The 17,028-nt window shown below is 43.6% G+C and overlaps 1 protein-coding gene across 1 annotated transcript; it reads right to left on the reverse strand.

The window, feature by feature from the left end:
* Window positions 1–558: 558 nt before the first annotated feature.
* On the reverse strand, window positions 559–16,400 carry LOC137881317 (ELKS/Rab6-interacting/CAST family member 1-like). Its single transcript, XM_068723208.1, is given in 23 exon segments — window positions 559–1,758; window positions 1,760–1,855; window positions 2,479–2,509; window positions 2,511–2,583; window positions 2,586–2,661; window positions 3,632–3,727; window positions 4,500–4,647; window positions 4,847–5,007; window positions 6,046–6,177; window positions 6,340–6,475; window positions 7,917–8,110; window positions 8,280–8,420; window positions 8,687–8,827; window positions 8,964–9,101; window positions 9,218–9,385; window positions 9,587–9,754; window positions 9,914–10,069; window positions 10,170–10,244; window positions 10,369–10,496; window positions 11,254–11,545; window positions 13,964–14,152; window positions 14,289–15,063; window positions 16,229–16,400. Coding segments are annotated over 22 exon segments (3,327 nt in total). The 5' UTR covers window positions 14,835–15,063; window positions 16,229–16,400; the 3' UTR covers window positions 559–1,716.
* Window positions 16,401–17,028: the final 628 nt, after the last annotated feature.

The following is a 17,028-nucleotide window of genomic DNA, read 5'->3' on the forward strand; positions in this document are numbered from 1 at the left end:
GAAAAGTGACTTTTGTTTCCTGTAAATGTAGATGCACTTAGTAATTAAAAACCTCAGCCCTGAAGATTTAAAAAAATACAATAAAGGGAGGCCTCACTTGCATTTGTAAGTGATCTGAAAAATACAAGAAACGGAAGCGTCGCTTGTATTCTTCAGTCATTCAGTTGACAAACTAAAGATCAGGTGGGCTTTAAGTAACATCTACAGAAACTTTGGATGAGACTGAGTGATCAGTGGATCTTACATCATGCCTTAGAGGAAAAAATATCCCTGCATTAGGTCCAGTACTGATCTCTGTTCATGCTCCAAGGCCACTAGAACGTTCTCAAAAGAAACATTGCATACCTCATAAACAAGTGGACGTCGTGTGCAAAACCATCTAAAACTGAATGCGTCTCAGTGAAAAAAGTCTCTCTCTCTCTCTCTCTCTCTCTCTCTCTCTCTCTCTCTCTCTCTCTCTCTCTCTCTCTCTCTCTCTCTCCTCTCTCTCTCTCTCTCTCTCCTCTCTCTCTCTCTCTCCTCTCTCTCTCTCTCCTCTATCTCTCTCTCTATCTCTCTCTCTCTCTCTCTCTCTCTCTCTCTCTCTCTCATTGTATTTGAGAACATTAAGTAACTAAAGCTGACCTTTGAGCCGTGCCAAAGATCCCCCTCTCATGCCAGTAACCCAGCCACAGATGAACAGGAAAAGGTACCTACATCTTAATCCTCGCTACAATGACAGATCCACAGATCCAAGCCGGGAGTAGAAACATTTGGAGAGCGTGCTGCATTTATATTTGGTTGAAATGTGGCATTTCCTAAGTGTTCAGATGTTCGGCCACCGGTAGCTGTATTTCTAACTAGCGAGTCAACTACTAGTTGGGGAACACTGACTACAATACAAAATAAGCATCTACATGGCTCCATTATTTACCCACTGAACTGAGCTCCTCTCGGCTCCCTTCTAGATGTAGCAGCTCCCTAGTTCTCCAAGACAAAAAGTGCTTTCCTGCCCATGTGAGGAATACATTTACCCCTTTTTACTTGAAAGATATGCAAAGAACAACTAAGAGGTAAAAGACTGAGATAGTTGCAGGTGAGGTAACTGTGCATGATCTAGCAGTTCCTGCTGTGAATGACTACGTCTAGGGAGAGGAAGGTTGGCAGTATACTCCAAGACTTTGTGCGGAAGTTTGCTTCTTTCATCTCATATCCTTTGTCTCCCAACGCACCTGTCCCAGACTTAGAGGTATTTAGTATACTACAAGCAAAAATCGAATTCTGGGGAGTTCACAAATGCATTACGGGCGAGCTGTTAACTTTTCACGAGCCTCCAGTATGCTGTCGCATGCCTGATAATGTGATTAGGTGTGTACTTTAGTTCTTCTCTTCCCACTGCGACTCCGCCATCTGCCACAGCTGTCATTAAAATAAAGAGACTGCAAGTGTGTAACCCGATATTTGCCATAACTTGAAAACATTTTGACAGACTTTGTGAACATCCCTATTCGATTTTATAGTGAGACACTTGAGACAGGAAAGCACATAGGAGTCGTGAAAGTATGTCCCAGGGTGGAAGAGGGGAGCGAAGAAGAAAGGCTCAGCGGGGTGAGACAAGGCCCAAGTTTGCTCTCATCCAGCCATGAGCCTCATTGAGTGGAGGTAGGGGCACCTGGGCTCAGCTACAGACTACATAAGACCATGGGGTCAGCAGGGTCATCTCTGAGGTCAGCGTTGTCAGCATGACTCCTCCAGGGCATTGACAACCTGCTCCAGGATAATCGGGGCAGTAGTCTGCGATCTGCTGGAGAACAGAGTTGGCGTACTCCTGCAGCTCTCCGCTCTCCTTCTCACACACCTCCAGCTCTCTCTCCAACTGGAGAGAAAAAGCATGAATTTAGTTTATTTTAACAGACCTTCAAATCAACAAAACTCTGCATTTTCACCCTAAAAAATTCAAAAAAATACATATTTAGAAATGTTTGACATTTAAAAAAGGCTTCTGGAAAATTCACATTGATGAGAAATTCCCCATTTATTCAATCTCCCTTGAAAAGGCACTATCGCTGATACGTCAGTGACAAAGGGACTGTTTCACCATGCAATGAAAAAACAGCATTGGAGCCTGATTTGACTCCCAAATTCACAGTTTTTTAATACAAAGATTCAACAATTTAATCCAAGTTATTTCATCAGCAATGACGAAAAATAGAAATTAACTTTCTGATTATCTCTAACGTGCATCCACTTTCAAATCAAGCTTTCAAAAACAAAACTGGTCTCCTGTGCCTTTGATTGATACATTCTCTCTATTGTACTTTTATTTCCCCTTAATTACATTAATTTTCATTCTGATTAATTCAGAAGCAAAAGCTTGATTTTGAAATATATACGCTTTATTTATGCCAATACACCTGTCATCTCTACTCTCCAAAAGTTCCAAATTGGTGGTCACAAATTACAATGTAGATATGAATAACGGTATAGTTCCTCCTTTACCTGTTCCACACTCATCTTCTGGAGCTCTCCTCCCAGTCGTCGGGTCGCTGTGGTGGTAGTGAGAGGGCGGCGTGAGCTGGCTGAGGATGCTGGGGTCGCGGTCATGCAGAGGTCTGTCAGGTGGGCGATGTAGAGCTTGAGTTTACTGCGGTTCTGGGACAGGGCTAGAAGAGGGGGTATCATCTGTAGTGTGTGTGTGTGTGTGTGTGTGTGGGGGGGGGGGGGGGGGGGGGGGCGACGACAAGGAGACGAAAAAATATTACTACACATAAGTGTTATGCTCTCATTGAATTGATTGAACATAATGAATGACTGAAGCACAAGACCCCACTGGCATGAAAACAAAACAAGATCATCTACATGCATGCTTATAAAAAGCCATCACCATCTCACATCAGAGCAGGGTGCATTATTCTATGGATTTTTATTGCAAAGTGTCTTACAAAGCTACTGATTACGTGAAGGTTAAAAAAACTTTAACACCTGTTGGTGTGGGTCAAAGTGTGAGGAGCTTATAATCAGTGACATGCAAAGCAAAGATGCTTCCATTTGAGGCAATGAAACTGAGCCAGGATCAAAAACACATCTCATCCTCTTAGTTTGTGCATGCAAACACGCACAAAACAGGCATCGCTGAACCCTAACCCATAAGCCACTAAGAAGCAATAAATGAACAAGGCACAGGATGAGTGGCAAGATGTACTCTCATGGAAAAAACAAGCAATGATGACCATCAACAAGAACCACAATGAATGGAAGACAAGTGAACACGTCACAGAGCCAAAATGAGGAAAGGTGAGACAGGTCTGGCTTTTTTCATACGAGCTCACCCTTCTGAACAAAGTGTCTGAGAGAGAGAGAGGGGAGGGGCAAAAGGTTGACTAAGCCCAAATACCCTCCTCATCATCCTGTTATCCACAAGGTAAGCCAATCGCAGCATTACAAAGGAACATTTGGTTAGTGTGTGTATAGAGAGAAAAGTTAAGCAGACAAAACTTCCATTTCAAAAATCATAGTTCCCTTCAGATAGTAGGCATCAGGTCAACCTTCTTTACAACAGACATTAAATTGTTAATAAATAAATTATGGAAATTTTAGAGAAGCTGTTCAGGGTGCAATGGAAAGATGACTAACTGGTGGATGGGTAAGCTACCTGATCAGGAGAGGGTTTGTGATTGGTCTGGTCAGGAGCGGTCTTCAGATGGTCATCCTCATAGTTGTCAGCCATCAGTTTCATTCTGTTCTGAGTCTGTAAATTAAACATGGTAAGAATAAATACATAAGCAGTCCTGGCCATTGCTTATAATTACATTTCATTCAGAAGCAGCATTACTGAGGTTTGTGAGCATGTGTTAGACAAAAAGCCTTTTTTCAATTAGACTCATGGTATAAAAGCACAGGTGTTTCTATTCAAGGGTCCCAGTAAGACATTACAGTGTGACGGTGAGCCAGCATGTACATTACCAGTACCCTGAAACTGAAGCAGCTAAACAGAATTGAGCTATTTATCATTCATTTTAATATGAACAGCTGTGCTTTTCCGTCTGTGAAACATCAATGTACCTGAAGTCCCGTAATCACAACAGAAACCAGCAGAACTAAAAAGAAGCTACAAATAGATGCCCCCAGTTGTTCAAATAAACGTGAATGTTTCTGTAACTGTTTGTCTCCTCTGTTAACGGCTGCTAAACAATGTTTCCTAAACATTTTCAAATCTGGTATGTGTAATGAATTGAGCGAAATGATTTATGGTATCTTTTGAAGTGTGCCTGATGATTACACAAACTATTGTTACTGAAAAAACTGTCACTGACATCCGGTGTCCAATCTTTCCATGTATTTTGGACACAGAGTCCCTGCGTTTTATTCCCTACTGGTGAACACACTGTGTGAGAGAAGTGTCGGAAAGATAAACGGGAAACGAACATGAACGTGTTTTCAATCTAGCCGAGGCTCCCTGAACTATTGGAACACTTCAATCAAGTGTTGTTGCCCTCCATGGATACCAGCAGCCCCCTCACCTGCTGTTTGAGCTGTTGCACCAATCTGTCCTTCTCCCTTTTCAGCAGAGCCACCTCATCCTGGGTCTTCTTCTTCTTAGAGGAGGACAACTCCAGCAGGGCAATGTTAGCGTCCTTCTCGCTGATTGCAGCCAGCAGCGCCTCCTGCCTGTTAGGTGGGAATGAAACAACATGGCATTTAACCACACAAGTAAATAGCTCAATTATCATTTATTATTTATTGCAGAAAACCATTCTGCCAGCTGGGGAAGGCCAGAATAGGATGACATTTTACAAGATGAAGGCAGCAATCAATACTCCAGAGTCCGCTCCACGCTACGGTGCGTGCGTGCGTAAATGTCTCTTACTTCATCTCCAGCACCTCCTCCAGGTGTTTCCTGCGCTCAGCTCGCAGCGTTGAGAGGTGTGCCTCTTTCTCACCCAGAGACTGCTGGGTGGAGGCCAGCTTGGCCCTCATGGACTCCAGCTCCTGCTTCACTTTCTCCATGGCCCCCAGCAGCTCCTCCATCTGGGAACACACACACACACACACACACACACACACACACACACACACACACACACACACACACACACACACACACACACACACACACACACACACACACACACACACACACACACACACAAATCATGAATATAGTAAAACTGATTACCCAAATCCTTCAGTGAAAGCCAAATGCTTTTTCCAAGAAAATAAACTTGGTGTGCTCTAATTAGAGGCAGAGGCAGCAGAATTCATGTGGGCTTTTGGGGAAGGGTTAGGGATCAACTAGCACAGATACCATTAAACTACAGCACAACATTTCATTTACCCGTTATTCATTCAAAAAGGGCACAAGAGTGCCATTGTTTGTTATCAGTACATGCTTCAATTACAATGGACTGAATGAAGGAGAAAATAATGAATTCCCATATGATCAATTCTATTGGCTACTTGATGTTTGAGCCAACCAATTAATCAGCATTGCTATTTTTCATAAGAAAACAGCAGGTAAACAAAACAACACAAAAACTACACGAGCTGGAAACAGCAACACCTTACAAAAAAATGCAATCCATCAACATCAAACTCCCCAAAAATGATCAAACTTCCCAAACGCATGTATTGCAGGGTCGTTGTGTCATTGCGTGAATTGTAGAGGTGTTGCCGTTATTGTGTCCACCCCTGTAAGTGTTGTTGTTCACTGATGGGCGGTCACGCATTTTGGGCTCATACCTTAGACCACTGAAAGTGGGCGAGGTGGGACTCATGCATTGGTTTGAGTGAGTGCTTCTGAGAGGTGGTGTGTAGCGGAGAGAAAACAAGAGAAAACGACAAAGCAAAAGATAAAAGAACAGAGAAAGAGACGGAGGCCATAGGAGGCGAGGGAGATGAAGAGAGGATGAGAAACACCAACAACGAGAGCAAAAAGATGAGGGAGAAAGCATCTCAGTATATGAAGGCGTTTCTTTTATTTGTATATAGAGCTTAGAGATAATGCATGTACTGTATGTGTGATCCTTTGGATTGATTAATATTGTTTGTTTCGGAGCAGTTGTGTACCTGTTTCTCCTGGAGTGACCTGGCAGACTCTTCCTGTGCCAGCACCATCTCTCGCTCCGCAGTGATCTGAACGCTCTCTCTCAGGGCCTCCTCCAGCTCCTCTATGCGCTCAGACTTCTGACGCAGAGTGTCCTACACAACAGGAGTAGAAAGAGGTCACATTGTGGCTTGTCGGGCGCTGAACTAGTAAGCCAGTGCCAGCAAATGTGAACTTTTGCTCCAATGAAAGGTTCATAACAGCGAACCACCCCCACACCCACACACACACACACACACACACACACACACACACACCTTCACCTGCTGGGAGCTCTCAGACATGTTGTCCTCCCTCTTCCTGGCCTCATCCACGAGTCGAGCATTCCTACTCTTCTCCACCTGTTCCTTGTGCTTCAGAGACGCCACCTTCTTCGACTGGTCCTTCATCTGCCTGGATTGACACAATGGGATACGTGGAAGAGGAAATGTTATGTTAAAGTGAGACTATGGTTCCACGTTACATGTAAATGTTATTTAGCATTCTAAATGAAAAGAGATGGAAATATTGTGGGAAAAGTGCAAATAAGTTGTGTTTAGTACAGATATGCACCAAATTAGAATGTTGGTAAGTCAGTCATGATTTTAGGCAATTTTGTCAGGTAGCAAATAAAATGCCTCTTCAAATCAAAGGCGGACAGAAAGAGATGTGATCCAATGAAAAACCTTCCTTTTTGAAATAGTAAAATAACATTTACAACTATAGCTTTACAGACTTGCTTTGGCAGGATTTTAGACAGCCCTGCAAAGAGTCAATCTCAGTATTGACTCAGGGTGAAATACGGAACAATAAGAGGGCGAAAGAGGTAAAATGTGCATGATAAGAAGAAAGACAAAGAGTTCAATATGTCAAGACAAGGCAGCTGCTTGCAGCACCATATACTATGAAGAGGTAAGAGGTGGAGAGAAACAAGAGAGAGAAACGAGAGAAGAGAATATAAAGAATAAGGATGCAGGTCAAAGAAAACAGAGCAAATACTAACCTGGAGGCCAAACTGGTGGGGTGACAGATTTCCGGTGTAAAGACAAGAAAGCAGTAAAGAGAAAAAAAAGACCAGGAAGATGAGTCAATATGAAGAAAAAGAGAAAGGAGGAGGAGGGGGAGCTCATACACATCATAGGATTATGTGGCGACTCTGGTGTCATCAGATCTCATGGTTAATAGAAAAAGATCAGTAAAAAGTACACATGATATTCAGTTGGTCATCATGCAAACCACTGACTGGCGTGCAGCTCCTTCAAACACATTCAAAACTTTAAGTTACAACGATACAAATCACCACATACACATCGACAAAAATTGCAGAAAGATGGACTGCCTATGCCAACTATTACAGCTGTACCTACCAGCGTTATAGCAGGTCTTCTAATAACATTCCCCACATCCGCACAAGCAATACGGCTAAGAACTGAAAATGGCAGATGTCCAAATTACATTAAAATGCCATTTAATGTGCTGAGGGCAACAATCTCCAGAGTGACATGATGTCATTGAAGGGAAATTTGCATCAGTCGTGAGACCAAGCTAGCAGGGAGAATCACAGAAAGCACAATGTAGCTGCTTCACACCACAACAAACGGCACACAAAAGACTCAATCATTCAACACTTCACACAAAAAAAATAAAAAATCTGTACACTGTGAACATTTACGACACTTCTTATTCCTGGGCTAACAACCCAAAAAAACCAAATGCACATATACTGACACATAATCCTTAACCACTGTTTAGTGACATGGTGCAGAGTCATCTTTCGAGTGCATCTACTTGAACAGTCATCCTTACAAAAGAAAAGATTTGTGAGAGTAACTGAAATGTGCGTGTTTCCACCCACCTTTCCAGCTCGTTGATCTTTTTGTCCTTGTCATTCTTCTCGTTCTCCATTTCCCGAAGGATCTCCAGCAGGCGGTCCACCTCAGCCTGGGCCTTCCCAGAATCCTCTTTGTGGCGGGCCACTTCCTGTTCGAGGTTCTTAATGCGCTCGGCCAGCTCAGTGTTGGCCTGAGCTTCCAGGGCTGCGTTTTGAGCCTGACAAAAGGACGGGATGCCAGTTAAAAGCGTTTGTATTTACTACAGTTGCCGCAGGTAGGGGTTAGATTACAGACTATATCGCAATCGTATGAAGAAAACATTTAGTAGCGTCATGTAGAGCTAAGCCAGCACATGACTGCCTGGTTTCTTTTTTTCAGGATCTCACCCTCTTAAGCTGATTCTCCACTTTGAGGCACTCCTCCCTCTTCTGCTCCAAGGCGATCTCCATACTCTTGAGTTTGGAGTCCTTCTTCAAGCCAGAGGAGGCCAGGGATGATGCATGCTCCTTCAGGTCCAACAAAGACGTCTGCAGAAACACACACACACACACACACACACACACACACACACACACACACACACACACACACAGAGAGATGAACCTCTTCCAACTGATCAAACTCTAAGAGCATGGGACTGAGGAGACTGAAAACACATTGGATCTAATACAGGCATCCATGACTCATAGTAAAGTAAGACTAATGGGGGGAAAAGTGACAGTAATGTTTCTCTGTATTAATAGAAACACAGTAAACAAGTGCCTGAGCTTGTGTTCCTCCCTCCGTTTCTCACCTCTCTGTCTGACAGGTCTCCCTGCAGTGTGCTCAGTCTCTCCTTCAACTCCTTCAGTTCCTTCTTGTTACTGTCAATCTCCTCCGTCTTCTCCCGGTCGTCTCTGTCTCGCTGCTCTTTTAGACGCTCGATAATGCGCTCCTAGTGGGAGGCGAAGAGAACGATCACACGTGCTGCCTTCGCGGACATAACCAATCAACACGCACACGTCGCTGCAAATAAACATACACGCGATTTGCAGCGAGAAGTAACTTGGTGTGTGCAGACATAAACTCACCTTTTCTGCAAGAGACTCCTCCAGCGTGGTGAGAGCAGTGTCAGTGTTGGAGGTGTCTGCCTGCAAAGACTTTACCCTCTCCTTCAGACTGCTCATCTGCTTCTCCTTGTCCCTCAGCTGCTCCTGCAGGTTCTCAATCTGCAGAGCAAACACAAGCAACCATCGGCCACAGGACACATATTGTAGCATCGTGAACGCATGCAGTCGTTTCAGACAAACACAAGATCTTTGAAACTGCTCTTAGTCCAAATCACCTTCTTCTGAAGCACATTCACTTTGCGCTCCTTGACGTCCAGCATGTCCTTGAGGTCGTGGATCTCCCCGTTGAGTGTGCCCTTCTCTTCTGACATTTCCTGTATCTGCTTGCTCTTCTTATTCAGAGTTGACTCCTTCTCTTCTAAGCGCAGGCGCAAGGCATCCACCTGGTCAGGGAAAGGTGGACAACAGTTCACCGACCATACCTGTGCCATGCTCACAAAACCAAAGAAAACAGTAAAACATATGGGAACTTCTGCGCTTTTGTTTGCAGTATTATCAGTCAGAAGTAGGAGGAACAAGTCGTTTCGATCTTGTTTTACACCAATTCCAAAGTCAGCTGGGCACGAGTGTATAGAAATGCGTACCTCTGTCTGTAAGATGGCAGCTCGCTGCTCCTTGGCAGTGAGGGACTCCTTGAGGACTTCAATGTGCTGCTTGCTGTCTGAGAACTGGTTGGTGAGCGTCTCCAGCTTGGTCTGCAAGCCAAGCATCTCGGTGTCCTTCCTGGAAAGGTCCTGCTTCACCTGCTCCATCTGAAAAAAAAGATAGATGGCCATGGGGGAAAGAAAGAGGGAGGGATGGAAATTAAACTTTCAAGATGGACCCCTGCCGAGGAAAAGCATCTAATCATGAGAAGTCTTAGTCCTGCTTTACTACAACAGTTCAGTCAAACTAAACACCATCTCCCAGACCTTGTTCTTCATGAATTTCATGTGGCTGCGGTAGACCTCCATCTGCTTCATCTCCTCCTGCCGCTCCTCACAGCTCAGAAGTCCATTGGATTTCATCATGAGCAGTTCCTCCTCCATGTCTCTAAGGCCCCGCTCCATTGAATTTATTTTTGCATCCTAGGGGTTGATGGAGAGGAGTTCACACACATAGATCGAACATGTGTGACCAAGCATAACCCAAACATACTCGTATACACTTCTCTTTTTAAATCCTCACCTTCATGTCGATGACAGTCTGTAGAGCCTTAGTTTTTGTGGACTCAGGGGTTCCCTCGTATCGACGGTGCAGCTCCTTTTTGGGTCAGATAAAGAAGAACATGTTGCATGTATGTGTAAAACATCTATGGGCAGTTTCATATCGGAGGATAAATGAGAGAAAACAACATAACTAGATCAATTCAATGTAATACTATTACCTCTCTTAGTGCATTAATCTCTCTGTCTCTCTGGTCCAGTAAACTCTCAAGGTGATGCCTGTGCATCTCTGCATCAGCCAGTCTCCTGGTCCGCTCCTGGTCCTCCTCCGATGCCTTGGCAGATTGCCCTGAGAAGGTAGAAAGATGTTTATTTCGTAACAGCCAACCTGAGCATCATAAGCCACAAAGTTAACCTGCAGAGGCTAACACAGCAGCTGAGACTTTATGCTTCAAACTAAAGCTCATCTGTTCAGCAGGGAAGGACATCTAAAAGCACTGGATTCACAAATCAACAGCCAACATGAAACAAATAACTACAGTATTTCATTTATTTGTTATCCATCAAGTTATTCTATGGGTTTTGGGTTCTTAGTTTCCTGTACCTGGTTTGTCAATGTGATATTGCTGATATTTTGTGCCACCGAGAACCATGACAAAGTATTTTGGGAGACATCACCAATGCATAGTTTTTTGCATGACGCCCTGATATGTTCCCAGCCTCAGAAGCATGCTTGAGTTAAAGCATGCGTCGTGGTTAGTTTATGGAGCGCAGAAACCCGTTTTTGGCCAGCGAGTGAGAGAGCTTGGGTGGAGCTGAGGGGGATCAAGCAAGCGGCAACCATCCTAGCTTTAAGTGATAGCCTGAGACGAAAACCTTTTGGGACACAACATGTTTGTGGAGAAACATATTGACTTAGTATTTTAAAGAGTTTGCCGCTATTCCTGTTGACTTAAATACCGTTTTGTTACATAATCGGAATCTATAGGCCAACAGAAGAACTGCTTCGTAGCACAGTTCTGCATTGGCTTCAACATTCAGCCGAGGTGTTGATACTTTATAAGGATCAACTGGCTTTAAACATGTGTACCGAGGTACAAACCCACCTTTGCTCTGCAGCATCTCCAGAAGTTTCTTGATAGACTCGTCTCTGGCTCCCAGGGTTTGCTTCTGTGTGTCGATCCTTAGCTCCATCTCCTCTAGGGTCTTCCTAAGGAGGAAGAGCTCTTTGGCCTGCCTCTCGTGCTCTGCGTGTAGTCGCCGGTAGTTCTCCTCCGTGGGTTCAGATGTGAGGGCCAGGTCCCGGCCTTGGATGGCGGGGTCTTGCTGAAGCAGCTGGTTCAGGTCCCGCTGGATCCTCAGCTCATCCTGAAGAGCCTGAACAGTCATCTGGAGATGCTAGAAATAAAACGGTGCACATGCATTCATTAACGTTTATCTGTTCTCCTGTTTGTTAGACTTTATTACAAAATGACTCACAAAAGGGTATATGAGGTGAAGGAATCTTATTGATCAACACAGGGGCTGCTCCAATCCCACTTTATGGGTAGGGATCCTGGGAGAATATTGTGTTACTGCATGTTAAATATTAGCCTATAATCATGACTGAAAATTCTGCAGTGCCCTGACAGACGCAGCCCCAACAGTTGGGCTTTGTGGACAGTGTTACATTTCATGCCCAGAGAAATGCAAGTGGTGAAACACAATCAGCCCAGTATAGTATTGCATTGTTTGTGTCATCTGATGCCACGGACACTTGGCAGAGCTGCTGTGAGACAGTGACACGAGGCTGTGTTACACTCTGGTCTGAACCAGCTGTGAGCGTTTTCAGACGACAGAACAAAGAAAGAAGTCAGTGTCTGCCTTCGTTTCTCTCCGTCCTCCTCCGGCCCCCTCCCTTTGTCATTCTCTCCTTCTCCCTCCACCAGCACTCACTATTCTTCTCCTCACACACTCTATCTACCTATCTCTTCCCTCCAACACTCTCACCTCTCTTCTCACTAACCCTTCCTCCCTTCCTTTCCATCACCCTCTCCACCCCGTGACTAAGGCTGACTCACTGCTGTGACTGCACCGCTCACCCACCCCCCTACAAAGAGTAGGAGATGTGAAGCACCAACAAAAGTGATCCAAACACGTAAGTCATGACTCGTAGGGACACAGTGCACAGAGAGCCACACCTTACAGATCATCCGAAGCACGAGGCAAATTGTATACAAGTCAAAATGTTAAAAGGTGCTCAGTGTGAGATGCATACTTTTTGAGATTCTCCCCTCTTATCTGCTCCCCTTACATTTGTACTACTGTATAACAACATAAATTTGAAATTTAACCATGTGCCAGAGAGTATTTAGCAAAACAAAAAACTGATGATTATTAGGAGAGTACCTGACGAAATTGTTTGGAATTCTATTTTAAATGGGAAATGAAAGACAGTCATCCCTCACTATTATAGACTAGATAATAGCAGTCACTTATCACAGTGAATGAGGGCCATAAATGTTTTGTAGTAGGGATGTTGGAAAAGACGGGACCAGCACACATATCAGCATAGCGAGCACACAATCAGAAATTACACACATAAACATGTAATTGCAGACCTATCCACGGACAGTTGGACCTACAATCAATGAGCGCATGCCGTTAAACTGAAGCTGTAATTAGCCAAATGCCTTTCGAGTGAGAGTGTGTGCGTGTGTGTGTGTGTCTGTTTTTCCGTTGCATGTGTGCCAGCATGGGAGGTGGAGGCTGACATATGAAAGCAGACATCTTTAAATTACAGCACCCACTGATTAGTCCTGCGCTACTCAGGCATTACTGGGAATTAGTCCACAGTGTGACTCTGTGACTCAGCAGGAGTGAAAACAGCAAATTATACACATCTGCCCAGTCATTAAGAATCACAGAGAAACAAATGATTTCTCTTCAATAATGAGATTTAATTTGCACAACTCCAAAAACACTGTCGGGTGTAAAAATAGACTGTATCTAATTACTTATTGTTATTAAACATGTGTGCACACAGTATACATGTGAGCAGGCTGACACAGACTGCTGGACAAGGAGCTCATATTTTACAAAGCCAGCGTCTCCATTCTTTAGATTCAGAGCCAAGGAGGAGAAAAACAAGTGAAAATTGACACAGACGCATATTAAAATGCTGGGTTTCCACACCTGACAGACTTCCTTTGATAGACACATGTATAACATATATATCTGCTTTATGATCATTTCAACTAAATGTACCACTTAACATGTGCCCAAAACCTACGATAAATCAAAAGAGAACAATAATAAGTAAATGTTCTAGAACGCCACACAATCAAAAGTGCTATATAACAACAGCTTGTTTATTACTGCTACCTGACACAATATTCTTAAAGTTGGTTTCTTATTTTCTGCAGTGGTTTAACGGCTACTTTACATATACACAATTTTAAATTTGCTCTTTCTCCACATTTTCATCCTGTTCACCACATCCAGTGAGTTCTGAAACGTATAGAAATGCTAACGCAGCCATCAGACTTACGGCCTCTTTCATCTATTAAGCACGAGCATATAGCTGCATATAAGAGGATTAACTAGATGTTAGAAACCTGCCTCTAGCCTATGCAGACAGAGAAAAAAAAGAGAGAAACGCACACTTGTACTAAAGCTGACACACTGGATGAAATGCATTTTTTCCAGTCACAAATGTCTGAGCCAAGCTGGTTGATGACTTCATTTAGATTGATAATAATGACTTGATGAGATCAGAAACTGGAATTTTTAGGAAAAACATTTATTCTATCTGTTTAAATAAAAGGGACCACTCACCTGTGCTTCATCTTGAATCACGCGGTATTGCTCCTTCCAGACAGTGATCTTGGAAACCTCATCTTTCCTGAGAGCTCGCTCCTTTTTTAATTCTGGGCTCCAGAAGGTCTTGATAGAATTCATGGAGGAGCTCAACTTGCTCTCCTTAACTTCCACCTCTCGCCGCAGCATCTCATTCTCACGCAGAATCTGAGACAGTAAAGGAATACCACATAAATACTGTACATGTGGTCTGTTGAACCTAGCAAGTCAACCTCTTATCAAAAATGTTAAATCCTTGATCGAGAACATCTGCAAACATGGAGAAAAGAACCCAGCTAAATACCTCTTTCAGTTGGGCCTGCAGGTCCAGGATGGTGTTATCTCTGGCCTGCCTGAGAGAGTGGGGCACAGTGGAGGCCATGTGGTGGTCCCCAAAAGCTAGAGCATCGCCTGCCATCATGCCTGCTTGCAGCACAGAATTGCCAGGCACTGAGGTGGAGATGTTGGGGGTGCTAGCGGCCACAACTCCACTGCTACTGGCCCTTGACCCATATGTCACCCTCTGTCTCCCCATGGTCGTCACCGTCCCACCACTTTTGGGAATGTGGTCACCTGCCATGGCAACCTCATTGTCACTCAGGTACATTGGACCCGAGGTGGCATACGCCGCGTTGAGGGACTGGATGTTCTCCATGGAAAGTGTTTTGCCTCCTGCTCCTCCGGGACCTCCTCCGTTGCCTCCGGTGCTGTTGGTGCGACGGTGTCCCATTCGAGGAGAACGGGGAAGGCGAGGGGAACGGCCTGATCCCTGAGTGCTGGGACCGCCTCCATCTCTACCACCACTATGGTTGGCATCCCCTCTGCCAACAGAGCGGGCACTACCGTACATCTTCTGCTAAATAGAAGAATGGAGCCAACAGCAAAACTGAAGTGTGACTTTGAGTATATGTATGTATTCTTGGATATATTTGTTGCTGTGTGACTATGTGGTGGTGGTCCTGCTTCAACTGGAGACAGTGGGCACAATGTTCATGATAACGTAGAGGTCTGATGCTCTCCACAGACAATGCTGACAGACTTTCCTCTTCCAATTGGAGTGTTACAAATCATACACCAATCTGCAAAGAAAACACAGTTGTTCCCTATAAATTGCCTGGTGACAGCATACACAAAGCATCCGTTATAAATTAATAAGACAACCAAATGTTTGTAAATTTGACAAAGTAGTATCAACTCCAGCTGGGTCAGCATCAAAGGCACCCTATATTCTAACACCCAGTCTATGATCCTCTCTGGGAGTCATTAAAGGGGTCTCTATCCACCTCCAGTCAAATATATATATATACATGCCTGGAGATGTGTACAGATGTGTACAGATGAATTTTTGGAGCCACTGATTTAAGTTGAATGCTATATCTATTATAGCTCACAACCCTTCTGTCAGCCTTGACGGACAATTTGATTCAAACTGCTGGTAATATATAACATGACAAGACTTCAGGAGGCTTTGTGTACGGAAGGGTATCTGATTATTCTAGTTTATGGTCCGTTTCATATTTAGTTTTTCCACTGAGTCTCCTCCACAGTTTAACAGAGTAACGTCTGCGTGGCCTTGTAGCAGCTAACGTTACCTTAACACACCGGCTAACATTTATACCTTTAACTACGAGTTATGTCTTTAATTGTTGTCGTTTGCTTGACACGTACAATTAGTTCGTATATATGTTGTCTGCAGAATACATCTTGAAGCTCCAAATGTTTATTTTTCCGTATGTGCTGACGCTATGGATTAAAACTACCGTTAGCAAGGGAGGGAACAGGGGATTGTCCATGGTGGACATTGTGAGGAAAAAATATCTTCCTGCTCGTAAAACTAAATGCAAATAGAAAAAATAGTCCGTGAAATACACGGCTGGGTACCTGACGTGATAGGTTCATTAAATGTGGTGTAACATGTGTGTCACGCTGGATTAAGTTAAAGCATTTTGCACATTTCTACCGACACGGTACAGAGTCTACACCCACATCACACCGTGTTTTACTAAAACTTAACGGAACGGCTTTACATTTTAAGCTGCGATTTCCTTCAATCACACCCTGACATACCGAGCTGCGAGTCTCGTTAATATCAAGGAGATAGATAGACTATGAAATGTACAAACGTTTATCGTTAGCTTGCCCGTAACATAGGCTAGTCCATCCGATCTATGTGGTCAACCAGGACCTCTATTTGTTCCTCGCTAACACAATAGCCCGTGATGAAAACCTCTCCAAACAAACTACCTCTCTCGTGGTCTGGTGGAGCTCAAATCGGTGTCAATACTGAATCCTCAGTCAGTCAGAAAAGCAGCAGAACAAACCCGTCATTTTATGTTAATCACTCGATTGCTGTCTATCTGATTTTCCCATCTTTTTTGGCAGCAGTACGAGCGGCTCTGGAGAGCCAGGGCGCCTCAGTGACGTCAAGCCTTTTGTGCGCGTTCACGAAAGTCTCCCCTCGCCACGCTTGAATTTTAAAGACGCGGTCACGAGCTTCATGATGGGTGAACGTAGAGAGCAGCAAAGAGCAGACCTGTCGATATAGCTCTGCATAGATGTGATGAGACAACTCTAGAGTGTTTAAAAAAATAATTCAGTGAATAGGCAGCGATTCAAATGTGGTTTAACACTATTTGGAATATCTATATCTGGTATTAAAAATACGATAAAATAAGATAATCCTTTATTAGTCCCGCAGTGGGGAAATGTACAGGATTACAGCAGCATAGTGGATAGTGCAAACAAGAGACATAGTAAAAACAAGATCAAAACAAGTATTATAAATAAGTAAATAAGTTATAAAACAGTAAAGAATATTAAATAAGTAAAAAAGTAAAAAAAATCCACAGTAACTAAAATATTATAAATACAGACAGAATAATTATTAGAATTGTTACAATAAAATATTAATTGAACATTGTGCACAGCAGTGAGCTTTTCATTTGTGTGAAATCACATACGTTTGTTTAGTCAACAAATGCCAACAGGGGGCAGTGCTTACTTGTAGGAAAATTATATTTCCGAAATGGTTGCTACAAAAAACA

This window comes from Cebidichthys violaceus, unplaced genomic scaffold (assembly GCF_023349555.1).
Source record: "Cebidichthys violaceus isolate CVI_PGR_0920_01 unplaced genomic scaffold, fCebVio1.0.p SCAF_3, whole genome shotgun sequence".
NCBI lineage: Eukaryota > Metazoa > Chordata > Actinopteri > Perciformes > Stichaeidae > Cebidichthys > Cebidichthys violaceus.